This window comes from Cynocephalus volans, chromosome 17 (assembly GCF_027409185.1).
Source record: "Cynocephalus volans isolate mCynVol1 chromosome 17, mCynVol1.pri, whole genome shotgun sequence".
Lineage (NCBI taxonomy): Eukaryota > Metazoa > Chordata > Mammalia > Dermoptera > Cynocephalidae > Cynocephalus > Cynocephalus volans.
Window position 1 is genome coordinate 6,646,911 of NC_084476.1, and position 26,003 is coordinate 6,672,913.

At 43.5% G+C, this 26,003-nt stretch overlaps 1 protein-coding gene across 11 annotated transcripts in view; it reads right to left on the bottom strand.

The window, feature by feature from the left end:
- Window positions 1-26,003, bottom strand: part of PRRC2B (proline rich coiled-coil 2B) — an 87,084-nt gene that overhangs the window by 27,291 nt on the left and 33,790 nt on the right. For 10 of the 11 annotated variants that reach the window (XM_063081933.1, XM_063081931.1, XM_063081935.1 and 7 more), the window contains exons 5-14: window positions 25,013-25,085; window positions 20,564-20,707; window positions 18,313-18,554; window positions 17,745-17,866; window positions 17,147-17,289; window positions 12,278-12,368; window positions 10,792-10,984; window positions 7,493-7,808; window positions 5,803-6,023; window positions 2,793-2,988 (exon numbers count right to left, since the gene is read on the bottom strand). In XM_063081933.1, coding sequence (XP_062938003.1) covers window positions 2,793-2,988; window positions 5,803-6,023; window positions 7,493-7,808; window positions 10,792-10,984; window positions 12,278-12,368; window positions 17,147-17,289; window positions 17,745-17,866; window positions 18,313-18,554; window positions 20,564-20,707; window positions 25,013-25,085 — 1,741 coding nt within the window. The remainder of the gene's footprint in view (window positions 1-2,792; window positions 2,989-5,802; window positions 6,024-7,492; window positions 7,809-10,791; window positions 10,985-12,277; window positions 12,369-17,146; window positions 17,290-17,744; window positions 17,867-18,312; window positions 18,555-20,563; window positions 20,708-25,012; window positions 25,086-26,003) is intronic. The other variant, XM_063081932.1, reaches the window with a different exon arrangement.

A 26,003-nucleotide genomic window follows, 5' to 3' on the forward strand; every position in this document is an offset into this window, starting at 1 on the left:
ATTATTAAAAGCATAAAAGAACAAATTAAAAATTTGAGGAAAATAGAAAATAAAAAACCAGATTTGACAAATTCTAGTAATAAAAATATATAGTCACTGAAATTAAAAACCACTAGACAGTAAAAAAGCAGATTAGATACAGAGAGAGAAAGTAAACGGGAAAGAGAGATAAGCTCTTTTCATGTTTTCTGTCAATTAAGATACTTGAAGACAGAATGAGAAGGTAAACAATAAACCTAGTGGAAGTCCTAGAAAGAAAGGATTAAAAAAAAGAGGGAAGAGGTAATATTTGATGTATAGTCAGAAGAGAATTATCCAGAAGTGATGAAAGATACACATCCTTAGATTCAAGCACAAGGAGTTCTAAGTAGGATAAAATACAGATATAGACATAACATATTGAGACAGAACTATAGAACACTGAGAAGATTTTAAAATCAGCCAGAGAAAACAAAGATTACCCAGAAATGAATCACACTTTTAACAGCACTAGGATCAAGAAGAAAATGGAATGCTATCGTCACAGTACTGAAAGAAAATAACTGCCAATCTAGATTTCTATACCCAGCTACACTACCACTCAAAAGGGTGAAATACTTTTTAGACAAAGATAATCTGCTGTCAAAAAAATTTCCTGAAGAACAGAAGAATGTATCTCATGAAGAATTAACTGAACCCAAATGGAAGAAACAGGATAAAAGAAGGAAAAATCAGCAAAGAAACTGGTAAACACACAGGCAAATCTTAACAAGCACAGACTGACTAAAACAACAAAAATAATAATCACCTATTTGGTGGGCATAAAAACAAGGAAGAACTGAAATTGTAGGCAAAAATCGCAAAGTAAGACTGATGGAGGAGGTAACCAGAGTTCAGTTGAAGGGAAAAGATACTGATTAGCCTTTGCTAAGTCAAGGGTGCGTGTTAGAATTTTAATGTAACCACTAATATACAGAAATAAAATGAAGAAGAGGGAAACAGAACCAAAAAGAACAGGAAAATTTAACCCAAGAAAAGGTAGGAAAGAAAAACAAAAGCATAAAAAAAGATAAACAGAATACATGAAATAGGATAACTCTAAATATAAGAATCCCAATAAATCTAAAAGGACTAGCTTTGGCAATTAAAACTCAGTGATATTCAGAGTGGGGAAAACCATACACGTCTTGTAGATACAACGATACATTCCAAAAAAATAACGGGCTCAGAGAAGATAACAGTAAAAGGCTGAAACAAAAGATATCAGATAATACTAATCAAAAGAAAACTGGAATAATTATATTACTATCAGAGAAGGTAGGTTGTAAGGACAAAAAGTATTATTAATGATAGCAAGGGTACTACATAATGATAGAAAGAACAAGATGTAGTAATTCCACACCTGTATGCCTTCAAATATATAAAGCAAAAATTGACGGCTTACAAGGAAGATATGACAAATCTACAATCATAGTGGGAGATTTTTTTTTTTTTTTTTTTTTTTTTGTCTTTTTTTCGTGACCGGCACTCAGCCAGTGAGTGCACTGGTCAGTCCTATATAGGATCCGAACCCGCGGCGGGAGCGTCGCCGTGCTCCCAGCGCAGCACTCTACCAAGTGCGCCACGGGCTCGGCCCCATAGTGGGAGATTTTAACACAGTAATTAACCAAGTGGATAAAAAATCATAATAATATAGATATTTGCATAACACAATTAGCAAGCTCAATTTAATGGTCTACATTCTTTTCAGGCAAATACAGAATGTTTAAAAAGAGAAGACCACGTAATAGCCTACAAAGCCAATCTCAACAAATGTCAAGCAATCTAGATTGAGAGTTGGTCAGCAAACTAAGGCCCTAGGACAAAATGTGGCCTGTCGCTTATTTCTGTAGAAAAAATTTTACAAGAAAACCACCATGTTCATTCATTTACTACTGTCCCTAGCTCTTTTTGTCCTACAACAGCAAAACAGAGTAGTTGATCAAAGCCTAAAATACTTATTATCAGGGGCCGGCCCCATGGCTCACTCGGGAGAGTGCGGCGCGGGTTCGGATCCTATATAGGGATGGCCGGTTGGCTCACTGGCTGAGCGTGGTGTGGACAACACCAAGCCAAGTGTTACGATCCCCTTACCGGTCAAAAATAAATAAAAAAATAAATAAATTACTTATTATCTGTCCTATTTCATAAAAAAAGTTTGCTGACCCCGGTCTATATTGTACAGACCATATTATCTGACCGCAAAGCAGCTACATGAGAAATTAACACCATAAAAATAATCTTAATCTTAAAAGTCAGAAATTAATGAAGAAAGCATCCAACACTATTAGTCAGAACAAGAACAGAATTATTTCAAATGAAATAGAAAAAAATGAGGTGAAAAAAATGAAACTAATTAAATAAAATCCAAATAAATAGGACAGAGGGATAAAGAAACCTCAAAACTGATTTTAAAAAAGCCATTAGGCAAACACTGGGAAAGAATAAACGAGGGAAAAAAAAGAGGAGAGAAGGCACAAAGAATGTTAAGAATGGAAAGAGGGACAAAATGACACAGCAGAAATCTAAAAATTAATTAATGCAATTTATAATGCATGATCTTAATGAGTCTTCCCAACAATTCTTTATGACAGGAACTATTATTGTACCTTCACTTAGCCAATGAGGAAGTGAAAATCCAGGCCAGTCATATGATTTGACAAAAGAGGCCAGACTGGAATGCGGGGGGCCTGTCTAACTCTTGAGGTGACATGCACAGCCACCATGCTATCCTGGGCTCTGCAGGCATGTACCCACCAGACCACCACTCTTACCTGAAGGATGGAGGGCTGAGGGGTAAAAGTCCACGGGGGTCCGAGCGGCTGTGATTCGTGGGTCCATGTAGGAAGGCATCATCATCCACCGGGGATCAAAGCCGAGCATCTGGGGATGGTGCGGGTAGAAGGTGCGCTGCGGGTGGGACGGTGGCGGGTACACCGGCTGCCAGGGCTGCATCTTGTACAGCTGCTCCTGACCAGGCAGAGAGACCCGGTTAGACAGGCACAGCGGGGCAGAGACGCCACCCTCATACACACTCGTACCACTTTCCAGCAGAAAGCCCACCCAGAACAGAACACCAAGGAGGGAAGGAATGGCAGCAGCTCAAAGGGGAGGCCCGGTGTATGGCAGCTTTCGGGCTGGTCCAAGGATACATGAACAGTTATGCCATTATCACAGCAGGGGCCAACACGCACCTGTGCTACTCAAGACAGGCTAGGTTTTCATTTAGATCAAACACTCCCTTAGCACTGACCAACGGTACAGCATGCCTCCCAAGGAATCTGTGGACGCCGACCACTTTTCTCCTTCTCTATAGCCACCACCCGAGGACGGTCACCATCTTTTCCCTCCTCCCTCCTGTCCTTTTAAATACATTCTCTGCACTCAACCGGAGTGATCTCCACACACTCCTCATTAGTTTGGCCCCGAGCTTCAGAAGAGCTCTTCAAAACAACAGTGGTTCTCCTCTGTCCTCTGCCTAACGGTCTGAATCCCACACTGCTACAGGTGACCTACAGGGTCCTGCAGGATCTTGCCCAATCTGCCTCTCCCGCTTCAACTAACACGATGCCCTCTACTCTCTGCTCCACATATCCCTGCCTGCCCATTTCAAGCCATGGTAACTGGGTCCTCTGGTGAGCTCCTCTTCCCTCCATCCCTAAACCAACGTTTCCAGCTTAAAAAACACTTCCTCTGGGGAGCTTGTCATACCCTCTACAAGAAACCAGGTCCCTGTTCCCTGCTCCCATAGAACTGCTAGTTCCCCTCTGTAGCAATGAACAGTTTGTTGCTGGTCTCCCTCGGAGAATCACAAGAGTCTGTGCACACCTAGTTCACAGTGATCTCCTAGCCCCCAGCACCAAACTTGGTACACAGAACACCTGCTGCACGAACGGATGAACATAAGCATCAATGAAATATTCAAAACAGGGCCGGCCCGTGGCTCACTCGGGAGAGTGCGGTGCTGATAACACCAAGGCCCCGGGTTCGGATCCCATATACGGATGGCCGGTTCGCTCACTGGCTGAGTGTGGTGCTGACAACACCAAGTCAAGGGTTAAGATCCCCTTACCAGTCATCTTTAAAAAAAAAAAAGAAAAAAGAAAAAGAAATATTCAAAACAAAGGCCTTGACTACAGTGGGTTCATTTCAGACCTGGCTCCATCCCACTGGTGACATCTGGTGCTGACTTCATAAGTGATCCCGACCAGCGTTCCTCCCACAGGACTCAAGTGCTGAGTCAGGTTCTGAGGACAACCTTCCTAAGAAGCCTCCCGCACACACACTTCCCTTCTGCAAACGAAAAGGCTGGCCAGGCAGCCCGGCAGTTGCAGCTCCTCCTGGGCTGGATTCCTAGACAGTTCCAGTGGCCTGCATAGTACCTTCAGGAGCACTCAGTACGTAGCACTCATCAACCAACAGATGTGTCACTCACATCCCCAGCCCACACAGAGGCTGCTAGTCCCCAGCCCACAGCTCCTCCTCCTGTCCAGAGCCTGGGTCCCCAGGGAATCTGACCAGACAGGCTGCCCTGGTGCCTCCAGGCTTCCTTTCTATTCTTCAGGAGGAATCACTGCCTCCCCTGACCCCCACAAGGACTTAGCCTGAGCAACTGTTACTGCTGTATTTGGCCCCAGTAACTCCCCAATCAGTAATTCTACCTGGCCCACGAGTAACTGTGTAGCACTCACTTATACAGCAGTGCTATAAAAGCACAATTAATGGAGCCCCTGGAATGTTTCCTAGGAGCCCAAAGAAGAGGAAGCTGGGGTAAAAGTTTTCAAGGAAATTAAACAAGATATTGAGAAAAAGCTTAAGACCTTGGCTTGTTTCTGCAGGGCAGTTAATATTAATAGCTTACTATACGCCTATTGCTGGGCATGCACTCAGTAATGTCTGTGTGTCATCTTGGGTTCCCACCAAAATGCACTATTCCTCAGTGCTGCCAACTCTGCTCCTTCGTCACCACTCTAAGCAGCAGAACAATGGCTGACACATGCGTCCAGCTGGGTGAGATTACCAGGACTACATATGACTGGGATTATCACAGCCACTGTCCACATGACTTTTGTTGGGGCAAAAAGTAGGTCCCGTTTAAGGTTTATAAAATGCCAGTGATGATGATACAGATGAACTGGTTTACAAGTATTGCCACATAAAGCCTTCCCTGCTTGCTGAGAGACGGTTGCTCTTCCTTTCTTCCTGGTTCACACTTGAAGAAACACAGGCTTGAGGAGCACAGCTGACCTATTTAAGGCCACACACAAATAGTAAAGTAGCACCATTATGATGGGAACCTACAGCTGTCCGACTTGACACCTACAAACCTACATCCTTAACCCAAAGCGGACACATCTCTTGCTTACAGCTTACAGGCCTTCCTTATGCTTTGAGAGGACCCTAGGGCAGGGTCCACTATGGTCTAAAAAATGTCCAAGGCATGCTGCTCTGAAATGAAAAACCACTCTTCCATCTGAACTAGAGCTCAGTGCACACACCACCAAGTCTTTTCCTTACCAGTATTAGAAAACAATATCAATAAACCACAACCACAGAGGCCCTCTATCACCGGGAGAAATAAATAATGGCCATGCTGAACTGCCAAGGTCATAAGTTTGAGGTGCAATTCCTGACATCCCTGCTGGTGATTGGGACACATAAGCGTGTTTTGCTTTGTTTTGTTTTAGCCAGAGAGGGCAGGGAGCAGGGGGCAGGGGAGAGAGAACCATTTGCTCAGGAGTCAGGGCTGTTCCTAATAACCTGCTGAATGTCTTATCTGTTTACCTGCTGCTGCTGCTGCTGCTGCTGCTGCTGCTGCTGCTGCTGGCGCTGGAATCGGGGAGGGAGTGACTTCTGATACTTGCTGAACTCCTGCGCAGGGGACCCAGCCTCCCTGGCCTCTTCCTCACTGCTGCTGCTGCTGCTCGGAGCCACAGCTGGGGAAGCTGTGGGTGCCTCTTCTGAGAACGTGGTGGGGTCTTCCTGGACAGGGAATTCTGGGGAGCCTAGAGAACAAGCAAGCAGAGAAACACCACAGTGAGCTCCCAGAAGCTGAGCTGGCCAAGTACTTAATAGCAAGGGCTTCCTCTTGCTGGCACTTCCATTCCACAGCTACTCTTCACATCCATGACCGCTGGCACCATGTCACAGGCTCCACTTGCAAGCTCATGGATTCCCACACAATGCCGCGAGGAGGCTTTGTCTACCATCACTTCAGAGATGAGAAAACTAAGGGATGAGAGATTAGGTGAACTGCCCGAGGTCACAGTCAGGGGCAGGGCTTGGATCTGATTCCTGGTGGAACAGGTTTTATTAAAAAGGACTCTGGTAACTCAGAAAGCAGCTACAAACTCGGTGATGGCTCACCCACCCATCATCCGAACAGTATGAATTCAATGCACCGAAGGTTCTGTGACCTGGGCATGTGTTTAGCCTCTTGTTCCCGATGCTTCATCTGTAAACAGGATAACAGCTGTGCCCACCCCACAGGGCTTGTGTGATAATCAGATGACATAATCCACGTCATGTACTTAAGACAGTTCCTGTCAAGTAGAAGAAGCTCCACGCAATCCCCCACTGCCCCACCTCGTGAGTACCGTGAGACCGGCACAGTCTTCACTCAGACCTTCACTGTGGTCCTTGGTGATCTGACCAGTGCACTTATGGCCAATCAGACCCCCACCTAAGACATTTTCAGGGACTGAACTAACACTGGGCCCTTATCTCCTAACAAGAGTTGATTTAAGTTGACTCAAGAAAATTACAGTGAATATAGCTGATCATATCCTTTAAAAAGCTGTAACACTCTCCAATACACAGCACTGTCCAGTGTGTCATTCACAGCCAGGTGTCCCACTTCTTCTAGAACTCATGCCAGGAAAAATGTATTACAATAAGCAGGCGGGCCTCTTTTCATTCCACATAAAAGGATCCTGTGCTTTTATTAGAGTCCTCTAGCATGTGTATCTTTGGTTGAGCAGTGGTAGTGATGATAATAGTGATAATTGTGATGATGACAAAAATCAGTATGATCAGCAAGCACATGCATGTTTTCTATATGCTAGAAACTGTGTAAAGTGCTTTATGTACATCTCACGTGGTCCCACAGCATGCTGACAGGCACATACTATTCATCCCATTTTACAGATGAAGAAAAAGGCTCCACAGACATAAGGTGCTCATCAGCGAGTTCAAGAAGTTGAAATAGAATCAGGCTAACACTCTGTTTTTTTGGTGGCTGGCTGATTTGGGGATCCAAACCCATGACCTTGACGTTTCAAGGCTATGCTCTAAACCAAGAGAGCTAACTGGCCAGTCCTTTTTTTCACCCCCAGACCTAAACTCTTGACAACTGATGCTCCCCCACATAACCAAGTATTCAGCCACAGGTTCTGCTAAGAAGTAAGGGAGGTGAAATAAACGGATGACAAAAGCCCAGGGCTTCCAGTTGGTGGGATGAGGGCCCACCTCTTACCTTTGCGGGCAGCAGGGCCGTTCTCCTGTGGGGAGGCCTTCTCAGTGCCTGGAGACCGGGGGACTTCCTTCTCCACCTGCTTCTGGGCCTCGCTCGCCTTCTGGGCCTGCTTACACTTTTGGTCCAGCTGTTTGAGTTTAGCTGCACAGGCAGCCAACCTCTCTTCCCGGGCTCGGCGCTCCTCCTCTTCCCGGCGCTTTCGGGCTCGTTCCACGGCCTCTGACATCTCTGACTGGATGAACTTCTGCCTCGGGGGTGGCTTATCCTCCTTGTCCTCAATAGACTGTTGCCGGAAAACACTGCTGCCTGAAGGCTTCTGCCAAGAGAACAAAGTCTCTGATGAAATGGTGGGTCACAAACCAGGAGATGGGGGCCACTCTCCTTCAGGGATCAGTTCTCCTTCCCAAGATCCTCAAGTATCTTCAGAGGTAGCCGTTATGAGATGGGCAGATCTGGGTTTTAATCCTGCCCTGTCCTTTACTATATTTGGAATGAGATTTGGACAAGTGCCAGCGTTCTATACCTTACCTTCCTCATTTGTAAAACAGGGATAATAAAGGAAGTCCTTGGGATTGTGAAGGTGAAAGGAAACACTGTTTGCAAAGCACTCAACACTGTGACCACCACATAGCAAACAGTAAATGAAGGCTCTCACCACTGCTAACACGCATGCACACAGGATCAGGGCCTCCATGGCTGACGAACAGGAGCAGGAAACCACACACTCATCATTCCTTAGTCACATGCCCTAGACACAAAAGCTCTACTCCTCGCCCCAGGAAAATGCATAAACCCCTGTGAATAAAGAGCCATGAGAAAATGAAACTCACTATCAGACATACACCTTCAAAGTGACCATTTCTGAGTCTCTTGCTGGTTGCCAGTTACTGGACAACCAGGGTACTGAAGATGCAGTATGAAAAACTCTCAATCTGGGGAAGATTTCTTGCTAGTCTGCAGGGAGTGAAGCTGCACACAGAACACACAACAGCACAAATGGAGGGCAAGCTAACTGAACCCCAGCAGCTGAAACTCCAGTGAGATTGGACTATTTGAAAAAAAAAAAGTCTTCCTGTTTTGAATGGCAGTTACACAGGTGTACAGAATTGTCAAAAATCATCAAACAAAAAAAACAACATCTATGCCTTTTCTTGTAGGTTAATTATATCTCAGTAAAAGAAATGTGCAACATTCACCCCAGTGTCATAACAACAAGGTCAAGGGTTCGGATCCTTGTATGGGCCAGCCACCAAAAAAAAAAAAAGAAAGAAAGAAACAAAGGGTCTACATGTATATTGTCAAGACTTCTGACGTGTCTTTTTACACTGCCCTAAGATTAGCTATCATTTTATAGACTAAACGTTCTGTAAAATATATGAACTGAGACAATCTTTTCAGAAATATTATCAGAAGACTCTTCGGATGCATAAGTTGATTATATAGATTTCAAAATCATTGACTTCACTCAGTTAATTTACAGTGCTGTCACAAGTAGGTTAAAGTGAAACCTTCTGAATACTGAAGACCCCCAATACATGAATGAGAATTTAGAGTAATTGCAGAACAAGTTCCAGAAGGAGTGGCACTGTGTCTATTTTGTTTCACTTTTTTGTCTCCTGTACCCAGCATAGTGCTTGGCACATAAAAAATACTCAAAAATAAGAGTAAAGACAAAAGGGCATTTTCATTTTACAAAAAAATGGGAAACAAGAGCCCTTTAAATAGCAAAGTACACTGAAAATGGCAAGATTACCAAATTATTAAAAATAATGCCTTTCTCTTTCCAGACTTCCCCTCCTGAAGAATTCAGTCCAACAGTCATTAGGTGTGGTGAAGCAAAGTAAGCATCTGGTGCCCTGGCATGGAGGCGTGATGGCTCAGTGTGTGGGTGGTCAGAGCCCAGGCAGGGTGAGGAGGACATTCGTAAGGAGAGATGTCCCAACAGGAAAATTCAGGGCATCCTGGGGCAGAGGTGACGATGCCTGAGGCATGAGATGAGAAGGAGAGAGGGCCCAAGGGAGAGAGGGTGGTGGCAGAAACAGGGGACTGATCACATATAAAGGGATTGACCAAATAAGCTGACCCACATTGTTCAAGGGTCAACTGTACATATACATACATTTCCTACCTCTGTCCACTGAGAAGGCCCAGGAGGAGTGATACCCCCACAGCACACCTGGGGCTCAGATACTGATATCTAAATACTATCCTTCACTAAAAGGAACCAGGGACTTCTTAGAGAAAGGGCTGATCCAGACTGGGCAGGAACAGTTAATCCAGCCAGACACAAAACCCTCAAGGGCCATTAGGTAGTAAGGGCTTAAGTTTGGAAAAGGTTCTTCTGTCAGAAAGCAAGAAGTGTTCAAAAAAGGATGGAGACAGACAAAAAAGACACATAACACCAGCCTGAAGAGGCTCTCAATAGCCAAATCAAAGATAATTTGAGCTCCAAACCAGATAATGGGATTAACAGATTATAAGCCATTCATATAAATAAATGAGTAAATTGAAGTTTGATAAGAAATGGGATATTCACAGTCTCAAAGTTTTTTGCTATAAAATTCTCATCAATTACAAATGGGGAAAAGAGTAATTCTATAGCAAGAATCCTGGCAGGCACCATGTTAATTAAGAGATCAAAGTGCACATTGCCAGAGTGGGTCACCTGGCAGGAGGCAGTGAGAAGAGTCACTGTCAGGTCTCAAAGATTCCTGTCGAGGACAGAACCCTTGCATGTAACCATGAGGAAGCACCAGACAAACCTAATTTGAGGGTGTTCCACCGGCTCGTAATCTTCAAAAGTGTCAAAGTCAAGAAAGTTAAGGAAAGGCTGAGGAACTGGTTCAGACTGAAAGTTACCCAAGAGACATGACAGCTAAAGGCAACGTGCTACTCTAAAATAGATTCTTTTGTATAAAGAACATTAATGGGACAACTGGTAAAAGCTGACCAGGGTACAAGGATTAGACAGCAGTGATGAAATAGACACCAATGTGCTCTGTGGTAAGAGGACCTGATCTGGCTGGCAACTTATTCTTCAATCAGTTCGGAAAAAAAATCTTCTGTATTGTACTTCCAAGTTTTCTATAATTTTGCGTCTGTCACAAAATTTGGACTTTTCAGAAACCCAGCCACTGGACTCAGAAATGTACAAATGCATAGAACAGCCAACTAGAGAACATTTTGCAGTCTTTGTCTTGGGACTCTGGTCAAAAGAACTTGAAGAGTGTGTGCATGTGCGTGTGCATGTGTGCATCCCAGCTAATCAGCCAGACACAAAACCCTCAGGGCCACAGTACCTGGTAGTCAGGGCCTGATGCCCAGCTGTGGAGCTTCCTGGAAGGTGGCTGGGGCTCCGGCACCTTTCGGACGACACGGGACACACCCACTGCTTCACCCCAGTCCTTTCCTTCCTCCTGGGTGCGCTTGACATCCGCACTGTCCACAGAGCTCATTGACAGCTGCCGCTGCCTCCTAGGGTCCCAGTTGTTCCTAGGACAAACCGCAGTCAGTGTTAAGTTTTCCCAGTCAATTCAAGCATGTCTGATATCACCAGCCCTCAGGAGTTCAAAAGTCAGCTGTCCATATACCAATTTCCTTCATCAGAATAGAACCCCCTCTTCTGCCCCTTACGTGTGAACTCAAAAATTCAGCACCAACATTTTTCACATCATGCTTATACACATCAACTAAGAGAGATAAGGAACCAAGTGTCCTACTGCTCCAGTAATTCAGTAAGACTTCATGTCTCTGCCTTTGATTTAAATTCTTGATCATACCTCCTCCCAAGCTTAGTGCTCCAAGAACTGACCCATAGATATTACCAAGTGCATCCGATGCTTCGGTTGAAACCAAACTACATGAAAATGAATTACAGAAGCTTCGACTAGTTCATTTTTTGTGTATCAGCCAGCTCCTTCCAGAAGATGGAGCTTTGAAGTGAAAGATGAAATAACAAAGAAAAAGACTTGCAGACTAAACCACATAAACATTCAATTACTGACAAGAAAATAGACAAGAAGAAAAATATTTGCAACATAAAGCATTACTACCTAAACAATATAAAACATTAATCACATTTTGAAGGCAAGCAGAGTGATAAATGTGCAAAGAAAAAGGCAATTCCACAAAGGAAACAAAGGCAAGCATTCGCACTTGTTAGTACTCAAAAAATGCAAATGACAGCAACCACAGGTGTTATTTAAAAAGTACTAGCCAATGCTACTGAAATTATGGTAAAACTAGAGGGACAAGAGTACAATGCGGTATTTTCCAAAGCTCACTGAGTAAAACTAGTCCAATAATGTGATCCAAAAAAAGTGAGAAAAGATTAAAGTGGTCAAGTAAATGTGGGAAATCTGGCATACGCCCTGCTTCTCCCACCCCCACCCCCACCATACTTTAGCATATTCGAGGATCTGAGAGATGTTGGAGTAGAGAAGCTGAACCCAGGGTAGCTTCCCAAACTTGCTTGGCCAAAGAAGACTTTCTGGGCATGACACCCACAAACAATCTGCGGAAGAAGTAGTCTACATAACATGCGCAGGGAGATAGTGGCCCTGTGGTTAAGAGGTCCTAAGCATAGGGATCATACGGTCAGCTGTCACCCCATATCTGCAAAATGGAAACAACATTTACCCCCAGAGGTTGCTGTAGCAGTGAGGAGGTGCCCTTGGCAGAGACTAGCACACGGCAGCACCAATGAACATGAATGTGTTTACGCACTGCTGCAGCAGGTGAGGCTGTAGCAGAGCTAGGGGCGGAGTGTTGGGGGGGGAGCCTTACCACTTCGGCCTGCCATCCTTCACCACTTCTTCCTCCTCTTCATCATCACTGAACTTCAATTTCTCAGAATAGTCCACTTCTTCATGGAGGCCTACGACAGCAGGAGGGCCCAGGAAGAAAGAAAAAAAGAGAATGTCAATGGTGCTCAGGGCACCACGGGAGAGCTTCCTTCAGTCAGGGATTATGCCACCCCAAGCGAGGAGCTGGGTCAAGCCACCCAGCTGCCTCCAGCAGAACAAGCAGAGCGGGAACAGGGAAGGACAGTTCTGCTTCTGCCAAGAGCTAAGTAGCCTGGTTGGACTAACTTTCCCATAGAAAACAATTTTTATATCTGGATAAAATATTTTTAAAATATATATCAAGGCACAGGAGAGTGAGCAAAGCAGGGAGAAACCAGATAGAAGTCTACCCTCTCAATACAGAAATGTTATCGGTGAGATTGGTGAGTTACTGTTTTGTCCAGGGCACTCCCCAACCCCCGAGAAGCTCAGGTGACAGAAAAGTGTCCATCAGCTGATGAGTGGGTAAACAAAATGTGGTAGATCCATACAATGGAATATTATTTGGCAATAAAAAAGAATGACTCCAAATCCATGCTACCACATGATTAACCTTGAAAGCATTGTGCTAAGTGAAAGATGCCAAACACAAAAGGCCACATATCGTATGATTACATTTACATGAAGTGCCCAGAATATACAAATCCATAGAGACAGAAAGTAGATTTGTGGTTGCCAAAGGATTTTGGGGGGAAAGTATGATGAAATTGGGAGTGTCTGCTAGCAAGTAAGAGGTTTCTTTTTGGGGTGATGAAAATGTTTTGTAATTGTATAGCGGTGATGGTTGCACAACCTTGTGAATATACTAAAAACCACTGCATTGTAGACTTTAAAAGGGTGAATTTTATGTTACATGAAAATCTGTTACATGAATCACATCTTAAAAAAAAGAAAAAGTAACAACAAAAACCCAATCCAACTAAAAAGCAGTTGCAACTGATGAAAAAGCCAGTAGCAACTATATGCTTTCTGTTAACCACTTTAAACACAAACATAAACTGGCTGAAAGGAAAAGAATGGAAAACGACATACCATGAAAACAACAAATAACTCTAGTAATGGTATTAACACAGGATAAAGTAGACTGCAAGACAAGAAACATTAATAGAAATAAAGGAGATATGAAAATACAAAAGGTCAAAATACCATAGACATAAAAGCTATAAATGTGTGTATGCTTATCAACAGCTTCCAAATAAATGAAACTAAAAGAACTAAAGGGAGACAGAGATAAATCCAAAATTAGAGTGGAGAGTTTAACATCTTACTATCAGTATTTGATAGAACCAGACAAAAATATCAGTAAATATACAATAAGTCCTGAATGACACTATAAACCACCTTGACTGAATTGATATTTACAGAACATGATATCCAACCCTGCAGAATACACATTCTTTTCAAGTGCACTTGGAATACTCTCCAAGAGAGAGCATATCCTGTCATAAAGATCATCTTCATTAGATACAGAAAATGATACAATAGAGAAAAGTAAGAAAGCCAAAAACTGCCTCTATGTAAATATTAATAAACTTAATAATTCCCTGATAGAACTGAACAAGAGAGAAGACATAAATTACCAGAAATGAAAGAGGGTACATCACCACAGAACCTACAGACATCAAAAATATATAGACATATTAACAAGAACGTTATGCCAGTAAACTCAACAACTCAAAAGAAATGAACGAGTTCCTTGAAAAACACAATTTACCACAAAAAAAAATCAGACACAAAATGAGAGAGAAAATCTGAGCAGCCCCATAACTAATCAAAGAAATTAAATTATTGAGGGCCGGCCCGTGGCTCACTTGGGAGAGTGCGGTGCTGATAACACCGAGGCCATGGGTTCGGATCCCATATAGGGATGGCCGGTTGGCTCACTGGCTGAGCGTGGGGCTGACAACACCAAGTCAAGGGTTAAGATCCTCTTACCTGTCATTTAAAAAAAAAAAAGAAAGAAAGAAAGAAATTAAATTATTGAAAATATTTCCACAAAGAAAACTCCAGGGCCAAATTGTTTCACTGGTGAATTTTATCAAATGTTTAAGAAAGAAATAATACCAATTTTATAAAAACTATTTAGGAAAGTAGAGAAGAAAGGAATACTTTCCAACTCATTTTATGACCCAGCAAAACCTGATACTAAAACCCAACAAAATATTAAAAGAAAATTACAGACCAACTTCCGTCAATAGACGCAAGGTTGGTTAAGCATTTAAAAAAAAAAAAAAATCAATGCAATCTACCATATTATCAAAATAAAGGAGAAAAATCATATAATCACAGATGCAGGAAAAGCATTTAACAAAATTCCCATTCATGATTTAAAAAACAAAAAACTAAAACACACAGCAAACTAGAAATAGAAGGGAATCTGTGCAACCTGTAAAGAGGATCAACGAAAAACCTTCAGCTAACATCATACTTAATGGTGAAACACTAAACATTTTCTTCCTATGATCAGGAACTAGGAATTCAATATTGTAGTGGAAGTACCACAGTGCAATAACAGTGCAATAACACAAGAAATAAAAGGCACATAAGCTGAAAAAGATGTAAAACTGTTCTTAATTTATAGGCAACATGATGTTTTACATAGAAAACTCTAATAAGTCAACAAAAACTAGTAAAACTAACAAGTGTGTTCAGCAAAGTGTCCAATACACAAAAATCAATTGTATTTCTACATAATGACAACAAACACCTGAAAACTGAAATTATATATTTAAAAAATCAATGTCATTATAATAGTATCAAAAACATAAAATACTTGGGAATATATTTAACAAAAGACATTCAGGACCTTTACACTGAAAACTATAAAACACTGCTGAGAGAAAGAAAAGACCTAGGTTCCTGGACCTGAAGATTCAAAATTAAGATGTCACTTATCCTGATACAGATTCAACACAATCCTAACCAAAATGTCTGCAGGCTCTTTGCAAATACTGACCGGTTGATTTTTCCATTTATATGGAAATGCAAAGAACTCAGATTAGACAAACAATCTTGAAAAAGAACAAAGCTGGAAAACTTACATAACTTGAATTTAAGACTTACTATAAAGCTACAGTGTGGTATTGCCATACAAATGAACAAACACATCAACAGAAGAGCGTCCAGAAATAGACCAACACTTATGTAGTCAACTGATTTTTAGCAAAGGTGCCAAAGTAGCTCAATAGGGAAAGGAAAGTCTTATCAACAAATGGTGTGGACAAACTGGGTATCAATAAGGAAAAAAATGAATATTGATTCCTACCTTATACCACACACAAAAATTAAACCAACATGGATCAAAGACCCAAAAATAATAGTTAAAACTATAAAACATCAGGGAATATCTTTGCCACCAAGGGGAGACAAAAACTTTTTTACATGGGGCATAAAAGTAATAATCATAAAAACCAAACTTACAAATTGAACTTCATCAAAATTAAAACCTTCTCATCAAAACACGGTGCTAAAAAAATGAATAGACAAGGGATGCAATGGGAAAAAAACACTTGCGAAATTATCAGTCATAAAGGACTTGTACCCTGATGCTCGATTTAAACGAAAACTGCAGACACTGAACAAAGGAAGATACATCAGCAGTCAAATAGCACATGAAAGTGTTTATCATCATTAGTCATCAGCAAAATAAATGCAAATTAAAAGCACAATGAGGTATCACACCCACTAGAATGGCTAAAATTAAAAAGACGAACAAGAAAATGCTGTGAGGATGTAGAACAACCAAATATTCCACACTACGGCTGGGACTGTAAAGTGGCAGGACCACAACAGAAGACGGTCTGATTGGTTCTTATAAACTGAATTCTGAGCCTACCCTTTACCCAAGAGAAATAAAAATATTACTTATAATGGGACTTTTGAATGGATAAAAAACAAATTACAGTATATTGATATAATGGAACAGATTTCAGCAGTTAAAAGCAATTACTGATATATTTAACAACATTAATGAATATCAAAAACATCATGTAAGAGTAAAAATTATAGGACCCCATTCATTTGATGTTCTATAATAGGCAAAACTAATCTATGGTAAAATTAATTGGAAGAGAGGTAGAATCAGGCAGTCAGCCGGAGGGGGGAGGGAGACTGACTGGGAAGGGACAGAAGGAACTTTCTGGGGTGGTAAAGGAGATACTCTATCATGATATGGATGTACGCTATACAAGGGTATCCATTTGTCAAAACGGTACAATTAAGATGTAATTAAAATTTACCTGAAAACAAACAAAAAGAATTATAAAGAAAATAGGATGAGGGATAAGGAGCAGGTGGAAATAAAGAAATAAGAACAGCAGAAAGGTTGCTACTTAGTGAAGCTGGGTGATGGGTAGTTGGAAGCTCATTGTTTTATTTTGTTTAAATTTTTCATTATCAAAAGTTTTCTTTTAAAAAGTTAACAGCAGGGCTGGCCGGTTAGCTTACTTGGGAGAGCGTGGCACTGGTAACAACACCAAGGTCAAGGGTTTGGTTCCCCCTACTGGCCAGCCACCAAAAACAAAACAAAACAAAAAAAAGTTAACAGCAAATCTCCCATAGCTCTAAGATTAAGACCAAAGACAAAAGAAGACATGGTTTCCTCAGGAAGTAACCACTTGCGTGACTGCACACGAGGATCCACATGCAGTGCACCAGAGCTGCTCCCCACCTGCGTGTCTTCCCTCCTGACTTGCCAAGAAAAAATACACAAGGTGTTCAAGGGTCCCCATCACTGGTAAGCTGAGATGGACATCAGTCCTACCCTTCTAAGCCATCAATTGTAAGCCCACCGGGAAACCCAACAACCTACCTGCCCAGCCATCATCAGCATCGGTGTCCAGATCATCAAGGCCCTTCAGGTTTTCCGCATTGATGATGGTGGGCCGTGGTGCCCGTTCTACCAGCTGCCGCAGTGGACGGATCGGGCGAGTCATTCCCAGCCTGTTTTCTTTTCTGATCAGTGAAAGAAAATAAAGATGTTGGACTCATGTCAAGTACACAGATGGAAGCAAAATCAAATACTTTTCCAAAAATAAGTTCTAAATTGCAAAGGTTCATGTTTGATTTAAGATTTACATCATTTCCTTTTAAAGGAAATAGACAATGAACAACAAATACATCCCAGAGAGAAGTTTTGTCTCATCCTGCAGTTTCATGTGTTCGCTGCTAATGCCTAGGGTAGCAGCAAGCACATGCCAAAACTTCAACTCTGCCAGAACAAGAAATCATTACTCAACCTCTCATCCGGCTCCAAATCCCAGCCACCCCACACACCCTGGGGTGATGAGCTGGGTTTTAGGTTCTCTGTTGTCTCAGATAACAAAGCACTCGAATACATCAGCCCAACACCTGACCAGCATCACCACCAGGAGTAACCGCTACAGGTGACTATAAAGCAATGGCCTTACCCATCTTGGTCATTCATCTGGAACTGTCTAAAAGGAACGCGGGGTTCAAGGCGGAGCTGAGGAAGGGGAAAAGATCCTCGTTCCACTGTACCCTGGTTCTCTGATGACTGTGGTGAACACATCTGAAACATAACATCAATGAACAGAATATTCTGGTAATGGCCCAAATTCCAAGTTCCAGTAAAGTATAATTTGTTTTGGAAAGTGGAAAATGGGAGAAAGAAACAGGAATGTCTTGGGGTTTCCTAATTAATGCTACCATCATCTCCCTCATTTCTTTCCTGCAGTCAGTAAGTTAACCTGGGGACTTGTATCAGGGAATACCTGCCTCTCCTTTTTCTAATAACAAAGGCTAAAATAATATCCACATCACCAGGAAGAGAAGCCGGCAGCCCTTAAGATTTGAAAAGCGGGGGAGAGAGAACGTAACACTAATGGAAACTTCCGAAGCAGAGTATCAGGACAAAGAGTGAAACTGGGAGGGAGAACCCAAGGTGGACACTAGGTTTTGCTGGACATGAACAATCCAACTTCATGGGGGAGAACAATGTACACTCTGAAGACTTACAAAGGCAGGAAGCATGTCATGGTATGTAGGTGGGTGGTATACATTTCCCATGAACTGTGAAGCCCCTTTGCGGACAGGCTGAGCCGGGCGGAGAGAGGGGTCCTTAGAATCGCTGGTACATGCCGAGGAGGGGGCTCCATCTCCCGTACTTGAGTTCCTGCTGCCCAGCTCAGTTGGGGAGGTGCTCAGAGACGTGGCAGAAATTATGTTTCGCCCACCGCCCTCCCTCCAGCTTGTCACATCTGGAAATCGAAAGGGGGCAAAAGGGGAGAGGAAAGAGGAGGGAGAAGGTGGGATTGTATGAGGTTCTGAAGGTCAAGGGACCCCCTCATTCACCAAAACAAACAAACAAAAAAAAGCCCCAAAGTGAAGAACTGTCAAGGCTGTCAGGGAAGGTTGGGGGCAGACACCTGGCCAGTGAGTAGGAACTTGCTAAGGGAAGTGTGATTGTAAGAGAAATACAAAATAATATCTACTCAGAGATCAGAGAGAAGGCAACTGTACAAAAGACACGGCTTTGTCTGTTGACAGAAATCACATACACCCACAGATCTTATAACCCAGAGAAATTAAGACAGTCCTGATGAAAACAGCTTTGGGTCATTCTTTCAACAAATGGTGACCCAGCCCCACTAGGGTCAGCACGACGCTCAATACTGAACTTCCTGTTAAAATGAGAGTGACTTCCTGACAGTGTTTTTAAACTTTGTTTAGCAATGGCACCTTTTTACAAAGAGATCCCCCAGTTCTAAGACAGATAAAGCACAGCTGCTCTCATTCCAGTGAGGGCAGGGGCACTCATGCATGTCACAGGCAGAAACTTCTAGCCCAATCTTTTTAAGACAGTGCTCTCCATTGCCAAATGTTGTAAGATCTGGTAGAAATTACTACAAGCCACCCAGAAATACAATGAGCTAGAAGACCTCTCTTTTCAGTCAGCTTTTGGTTAGGAGTTGAAGCATAAAAGCTCCCTGAGTCACGCGACTCCTTAGAGAAAGACAATCAAGAAGAGCCACAGACCCAGAGTCTGCCCCCAGCCCTTCAACCACTGCCATGTGATTTTGGGCAAACGGAGGTCACCCCTCCGGTCATCTGTTTCTCTGACTTCAATGAGATGGAACCTAAAAGCTTCTTCTAGTTCTAAATTTTTATAGTCCCACAAAGCAGCTTTTTTTTAAAAAGATGACCGTAAGGGGATCTTAACCCTTGACATGGTGTTGTCAGCACCATGCTCAGCCAGTGAGCTAACTGGACATCCCTATATAGGGATCCAAACCCGTGGCCTTGATGTTATCAGCACCACACTCTCCCAAGTGAGCCCCGGGCTGGCCCCAAAGCAGCTCATTTTAATTAATCAAGAAAAATACAATTCTTGTCCTAAAGAATTTGATTCTAAATAACCTTGTGTGGGCCACTGGAGAGGCAGTTATGCTTTAAGTAGAGTCTCATAGTGATCATTTGATTCACAGAATATCAGTTCTCACTTGAGATCTGTATAATGAACAGAAAGGGCCTTGGAGATTAATCAAGACTAGCAAATGAAAGCCCCTCTCATTTCAAGACCTAATCTAGACCTTGAAAAACGTGAGCCACTTCAGAGTCCCTGATTAGAACAGACAGAAAATCTCATTCTTACATACTATCTTCACCTCAAACCACACAAGGCCTCTAAGAAAAAAGTATTCCAGCAAGCAGCAGCACACAATCCTGCCATCTCCTCAGCAGACATGAGACGAGGGGCAGTAAAGCACGGTATGGGGCTGGCTGTACAACAACCCCCAGAGGAACATGTTAAAAATAGAGATTCTAATTTGGCCAGGGTGAAGGGGAGGGCAGTGCTGAAACTCAGACTTTTTCACAAACTCCCCAAATGATTCTAACAGGATTCAGCTAGGTTTGGGAACCACTGGTTTGGAAAACAAGCTCCTCAATCAGGGACTCGAGTTAATTGGCTCTTTGTCTGTCCTTGCCACAACCTCCCAGCACAGCAAAACCAACAACTGGATGACAGATGGGAAGGGGACAGGCCTGGCCCAACCCAAAGAACAGGAAGGGCAGAAGTGAGCTCTAGAGCAGCCTAGGGGGATAAGTCCATCGGACACACAGATCAAGTGAGGGGCCAACAGCCATGCTTCCTCGCTCGGGAGCCTGACACCCCCGCAGTGGTAGCCTCTTCTGAGAAGGCAGAAAGATAAGATGGGGAGACTCTGCCACGCTGGCGAGAGCTGAGGCAGAGACAGCGGTCACTTACTCTGAGGGCGGAGGCTTGGTCCTGGCCCATACGACAGATCTAAGACGCCCTTTTCTTTGCCAGCCTTGTCCTGCCCTCCAGCTGCTTTCAGCGTCGGAAATTCCTCGGGAGAGAAGGATAACAGTCGGCTTGAGCCCCTTAAACCTGGTGAGATAACCAGAAAGACACATGGAGCAAGTGAGCTCAGATCCACAGCTGTCCACTCCCCAGCTCCATGCACTGAAGCCACACTGCCCTGAAGCGGCTCTTTCGGAGGGAGCAGTGCTAAGCAGGCCTCTGTGCAGCCGACGGCCCCAGGGTGGAAGGAGAGGCTGCGCAGATAGCACCATGCCCCTACCAGCTGACCCGCAGGGGCACCAAGGCCATGGGGTAGGACACCGCAGCAGCCCCAGCCCACATCCTTCCCCAATCCCAAAACAAGTCAGAAAGGGTCTTCTGGATGCCCTGGGTGGCAGACCAGCATGGTCTTCAGCAAAGTCAGCCTGGGAAAGACACGTGCTCTCCTGCGGAGTCACTGCCAACAGAAGGGGCCCCCGCCTGCACTCACATGCACCAGCACCTCCCCGTTCACCTGTCCTTCCTCTGCCCATTTCAGTTTACCATTTTCTATGAACTTCTTCAAGCCCTACCAAGCCTAACATTCTACTCTTGTAATCCTGGGAACAGCTTCTTTCTTGTTCTTTCATTCACTCTCAACATTACAAACTTCTTTAAGAGAAACTTTTTCTTAATCTTGTTCCTATCATATACGTCACTTAGCACAACAGTTCTTTAGCCACGTTTTGGATGAACAGATAATAAATGCTACATTTTAAGGTTCAGAGTGGGAGTTGATCCTTTTGCCTGAAATATGTAGCACATGCAGAGCACCATGTCAATCTAAAAACAATAGTAATATCACACACCACAATGTCCCACTGTGGTGTGCCTTGTTCCCTACACAGTTAAAGCCAAATTTCTCCTAGGTATTATTCTTAGTACCACCAATTCATGGACCTGTTAACTATGGCAGACTTTGCCAGAAAGATGCCGCTGGGATTACTGCAGATGCATAAAGCAGCAATTCATTCCCCATCTCCCTTAGTAAAAAGTTCCAGGGTCAAATACACCTGTCAGGGTGACAACTGGACACTTCATTCAACGGCTAACCTGAGAGAAAATCTCCAAGCGGCACAAAGGAGCTCTACTGCTCTGCGAAGGGAACTTTGACTCACAGAGTTGCTTCATTATGTTAAAAGATCACTAGCAAGAATGAAATACAAAGTCATGTTTTAAAAATATGACAGATTATTTAAAACTAGAAAGAAACCCAGCATATGTCCAATACTGCTGTTCCAAATGTCCCTTTTTTTTTTTTACCTCTACAGTCATGAAGGTGTTATTGTAGGTATGAGTTAAACTTACCCTCCACAGATGAAGGTAGAACTCAAAATCTCAAACTAAAACACTAGAATTCCTAGGGTTTCAATGCTTTTTCACCCACTATGTTCTCTGCTCTGAGAAACTGAGGCAGTACAGTCAGGGGGCTGCTTCTAAGGTCACAGATGGAGCTACTGGGGTGTAGCTGGCATCAGAGCCCATAAACCATGCGCTCTGGCCTCTGCCTGAACCACATAACCAGGTCTCCTGGGTCTGTGTCAGGTGACAGAACTCAGGTGAAACAGACCACAAGACCATCTTCCGTAGGGGAAGAGTCTATCAACTCACATGTGGCCCCAGCACAAGAGGGAGAACCAGAAGCCTGATTCCTATCTCAGCCCTGCCTGTGCCCAGCATGTGTGTTTTCTGGCTTCTGGGTTCTGCCTGAGTCACATGTCAACAGAGTATTTTACTGTGTTTTTGAATCATTTTCTAAATCAAGCTTTGTTTCTGATACATAATACAGTTACATGGTTCACAAGTGAAATGCCTGGATCCCCGAACCGGCCACTGTCCATCCACCCCACCCCCACTCCAAAGTCTGGAATTTATTCAAATCCAATTTGTGAAGATATTCGTAGGCAAATTTATGCTATAATAGAAGAACTCCCATCCCTGAGCTTGAAGCAAGAATTGATGCTGTGAATGCTGAGATAGTTCAAGAAGTATGTATATGATTAGAGAATATGATATATATATGTATGTGATAATTCGAGAACATGTTTATGATTAGAGCTCAGCATCGCAGTTGTTTATCCCATTGAGCAACTACCAGATTTTAACAGGATTCTCAGTAACATGTGCTTGCTTGGCAGTTAAAATGCTCCTAATAAAATAACTTGAACATACATATTTATAAAATTAAGAGACCTGTAAATTTTAAGCTATCAATTCCTAAATTAAAAAAAAAAAAGAAAAAAAAAGTGAAAAGCCATAAACAGGGATAAAATGAAGCGTTCCTCTCACTCTTAAGCCCATCTGCCCACTTCTAACTCCTCAAAAAACTGGTAGTTTTCTGCTTCCTTTCTTTCTCTGCATTTCCTTCCAGAGATTAAAAATAAAAAATTCATGCAAAATATTTTTTAAAAGTATTTTTTTTCTACCCAATTTTTGCACAAATGGTGAGCTCTGTACATGCCATTCTGTACCCTCTTTCACTTAAGAATAAATCCTGGAGATCCTGCCATATCAGCAGAAAACTACTATTTTTCCTTATAGCTGAACCACATTCCATTGAAGTACCATACGGATAGACATTTCTTTCTTTTTTTTTGTGCTAATTTGTTGCATAAGTCTCCACTCGGATAGACATTTCGAGTGACTGCTTCCAACCTTTTGTTATTACGATGTTGTAGTAAATGACCTTGCACTCAGGGCAAGCATAATTTACAGGTTGATTTCCTCGTAGTGGAACTGCTAGGTCAAAGGGTATATGTATGAATATTTTGACAGGCAGTGCCAAACTACCTTCCATGTGAATTGTCCCTATTCATACTGGTTTTTTTTTTTTTCAATCTCTATAGTTTTTTAAATAAAAATTAACATTCTATTTACTTTTAAAAAATTCTCACCTTACAGGTATATAGGATATAGAAAACAGTTAACAGTCTAGTGAGTGCTCTTTATAAAGCATCTTTCAAAACCCTGAGGTCACTGAAAGGTGTGTGGCTGCCCCTCTCTCCACATGGAAAATCGGTAAAACTCTCGCAGCGTGGGGCCGAGCTTCCTCCGCCTGGTGTGAAATCAGGAGCATTCACACTATGACCTCAGCACCTTGGGAGAAGCTGTAGCATTGAAACTACTCGGCACACTGACTGATTTGTCATTTCCCGTTGCATACTGAGGAAAGAGCCTTCAATCTCAGTGATTTCAACCCAGAAGAGCCATGTCTCCCAGGTGTGGCAGTCTGGGGGTGGGGATACAGGGAAGGCAGGATGCGGAGCTGGTTTTCTAAGGCAAGTGACAAAAGGTCAAGTCTGGCAGCACCTTGGCTGTCAGGGACAGGGCAGGAGGCAGAGGGCAATGCCAGGATTGGGCAAAATGTGCAAAAAGGCAGCCAGTGCCGCTCTACAGAAGGAGGGCAGAGGGGGCCTTCGCCAGTTCATCACGTGCAGCAACCACTCACCCTACTGTCTCTCCCTTCCAGCACAGAGGTGTTGCCTAGTTTGGTCTGCACAGTGTGCTAGAAATACCTGAGCTAACGCTGAAAAATTAAGAGTTCATGTAGAAAAATCTGTATCTTTGGTTCTCCCTAAAACACCTAATGACCCTGGGCCAACATTCTTCCAGGACAGCCTGGTTGCCCTTCTGCACGGGACTCATGCAAACCGCTTCACCTCTCTGTTCTGGGCCTGCCTTGGAAGCATCTGAATTTGTAATTCCCATTCTAAACAGTTGCTCGGCATTTATTTTTTAAAACTCTCAACACTTTCTCCTTCAGTCCATCTTCCTTCACCTTTCTTCTACTGCACTACTCACAGAAGCAGCACAACAGACAGTGTTTCCCGAGAGCTTCCTGTGTGTCGGCACAACACTAATAGTAACAATACCACACAACTCTCTGAGTGCTCTGGTGCTAATGTCCAAAAGCAAGCAGTTCAATCCCCAAGGCTGGCTCTTTTATCAACCCAAGTCTGAAGCTAAAGCCACACCATGCAACACCTCCTGCTTGAGGTCCCAGGAGAGAGGAAGTAGGTGGTGTTGGCAAAACTACCGAATAGGTATTAATTTCACCAGCAGCACAGCCCAATTAGAGAAGGGCAGGGCCAGCACACAGGTCTCCTCTGGACCCCAACAGGTATGTCTTTAGCAATAATATTCAAAGAAATCAGAAAACCGACTTCTTTCACAGAATCGGCACCCCCGCCACTGGGGCAAACAAAGGCAAGGGCTCCCCGGAACATTAACCCTTCGTGGAAGAGATTCCACAAAGCTTCCAGGTGCCTAGACCCAACCAGAATAGTCAGGGAAAGGTCCTCATCCCTCCCACCCACCCACCCACCCAATTCACGGCCACATGTACACACTTACCACCTTCGTGTCCGACTGGCTTTCCATTCAGCTGTGCCCATGACTTTGGTCCACCTGGCACTGAATTTGTATTCTGCAGAAAGGAAGTAATTGAGAAGAGAGCCAGCTTAGTAAGTCTACTGTCCAATAACCAAGCATGTTAGATTAAGGGGATCAGAGGCCGGCCCTTAGACTCAAACCCCACTTGGATATATCAATGGCTGCTTTCTGAGCAGCATCTAACTACGTGAGCATTTTGTGCGGCACCCTACTCCATGCAGCAGCCGCAGGGATCAGTGGCTGCTGAGCCACTGTACAGAAGAGGAACAGGACGGGGGAGTGACTGGCTGTAAGCCACACAGCCAGTCACACGGCAAAGCCAGGAGTGAAACCCATGTCTGCCTCATGCTGCGCTCTGGAACATTCTGTCAGGTTGCCTCTTGTGCCCACACAGAGCTACTCTGTCTTGCTCCACAGACAAAGACCAAACCCCACTTCCAGCACGTGTCTCATAAACTGTGTCCCACCGCTGACCAAGGAACATAAACACGGGAAACCCAACACACCCGCTCTTTCACTGCACGGGCCAGTGGCAGCACCTTCTGTAATAACTGTTATTCTACAAGGCATGGCTCCCCCTGTGAGGGGCCTTCCTCTTCCACTCATCTGGACTTGCCTGTCAGACTCAGCCCTATACCCCAGGTGACTTTTGTTGCAAGCTCCCTGGGCTCAGGCATTATGCCAGGCACAACCAGCCTGACCGAATCCTTGCCACCCTGGGAAGGTTCTAGTCACATCCCAACTAACCTTCAGAAAGGAGTGACTGACTCAGATACCCAGCTACAGTGGCAGAACCAGGACATGTCCCCAGCCCACCTATATCCAAAGCCCTTTGAGTCCCTAATCACTAAGATCATCTGCCTTTCCCAACAACATCCAACCTGACAGCCTCCCCATCTAACTAAAGGTAAAGACACACAAAACAAAGCTGATGCAGCATGAGGTTCCATCA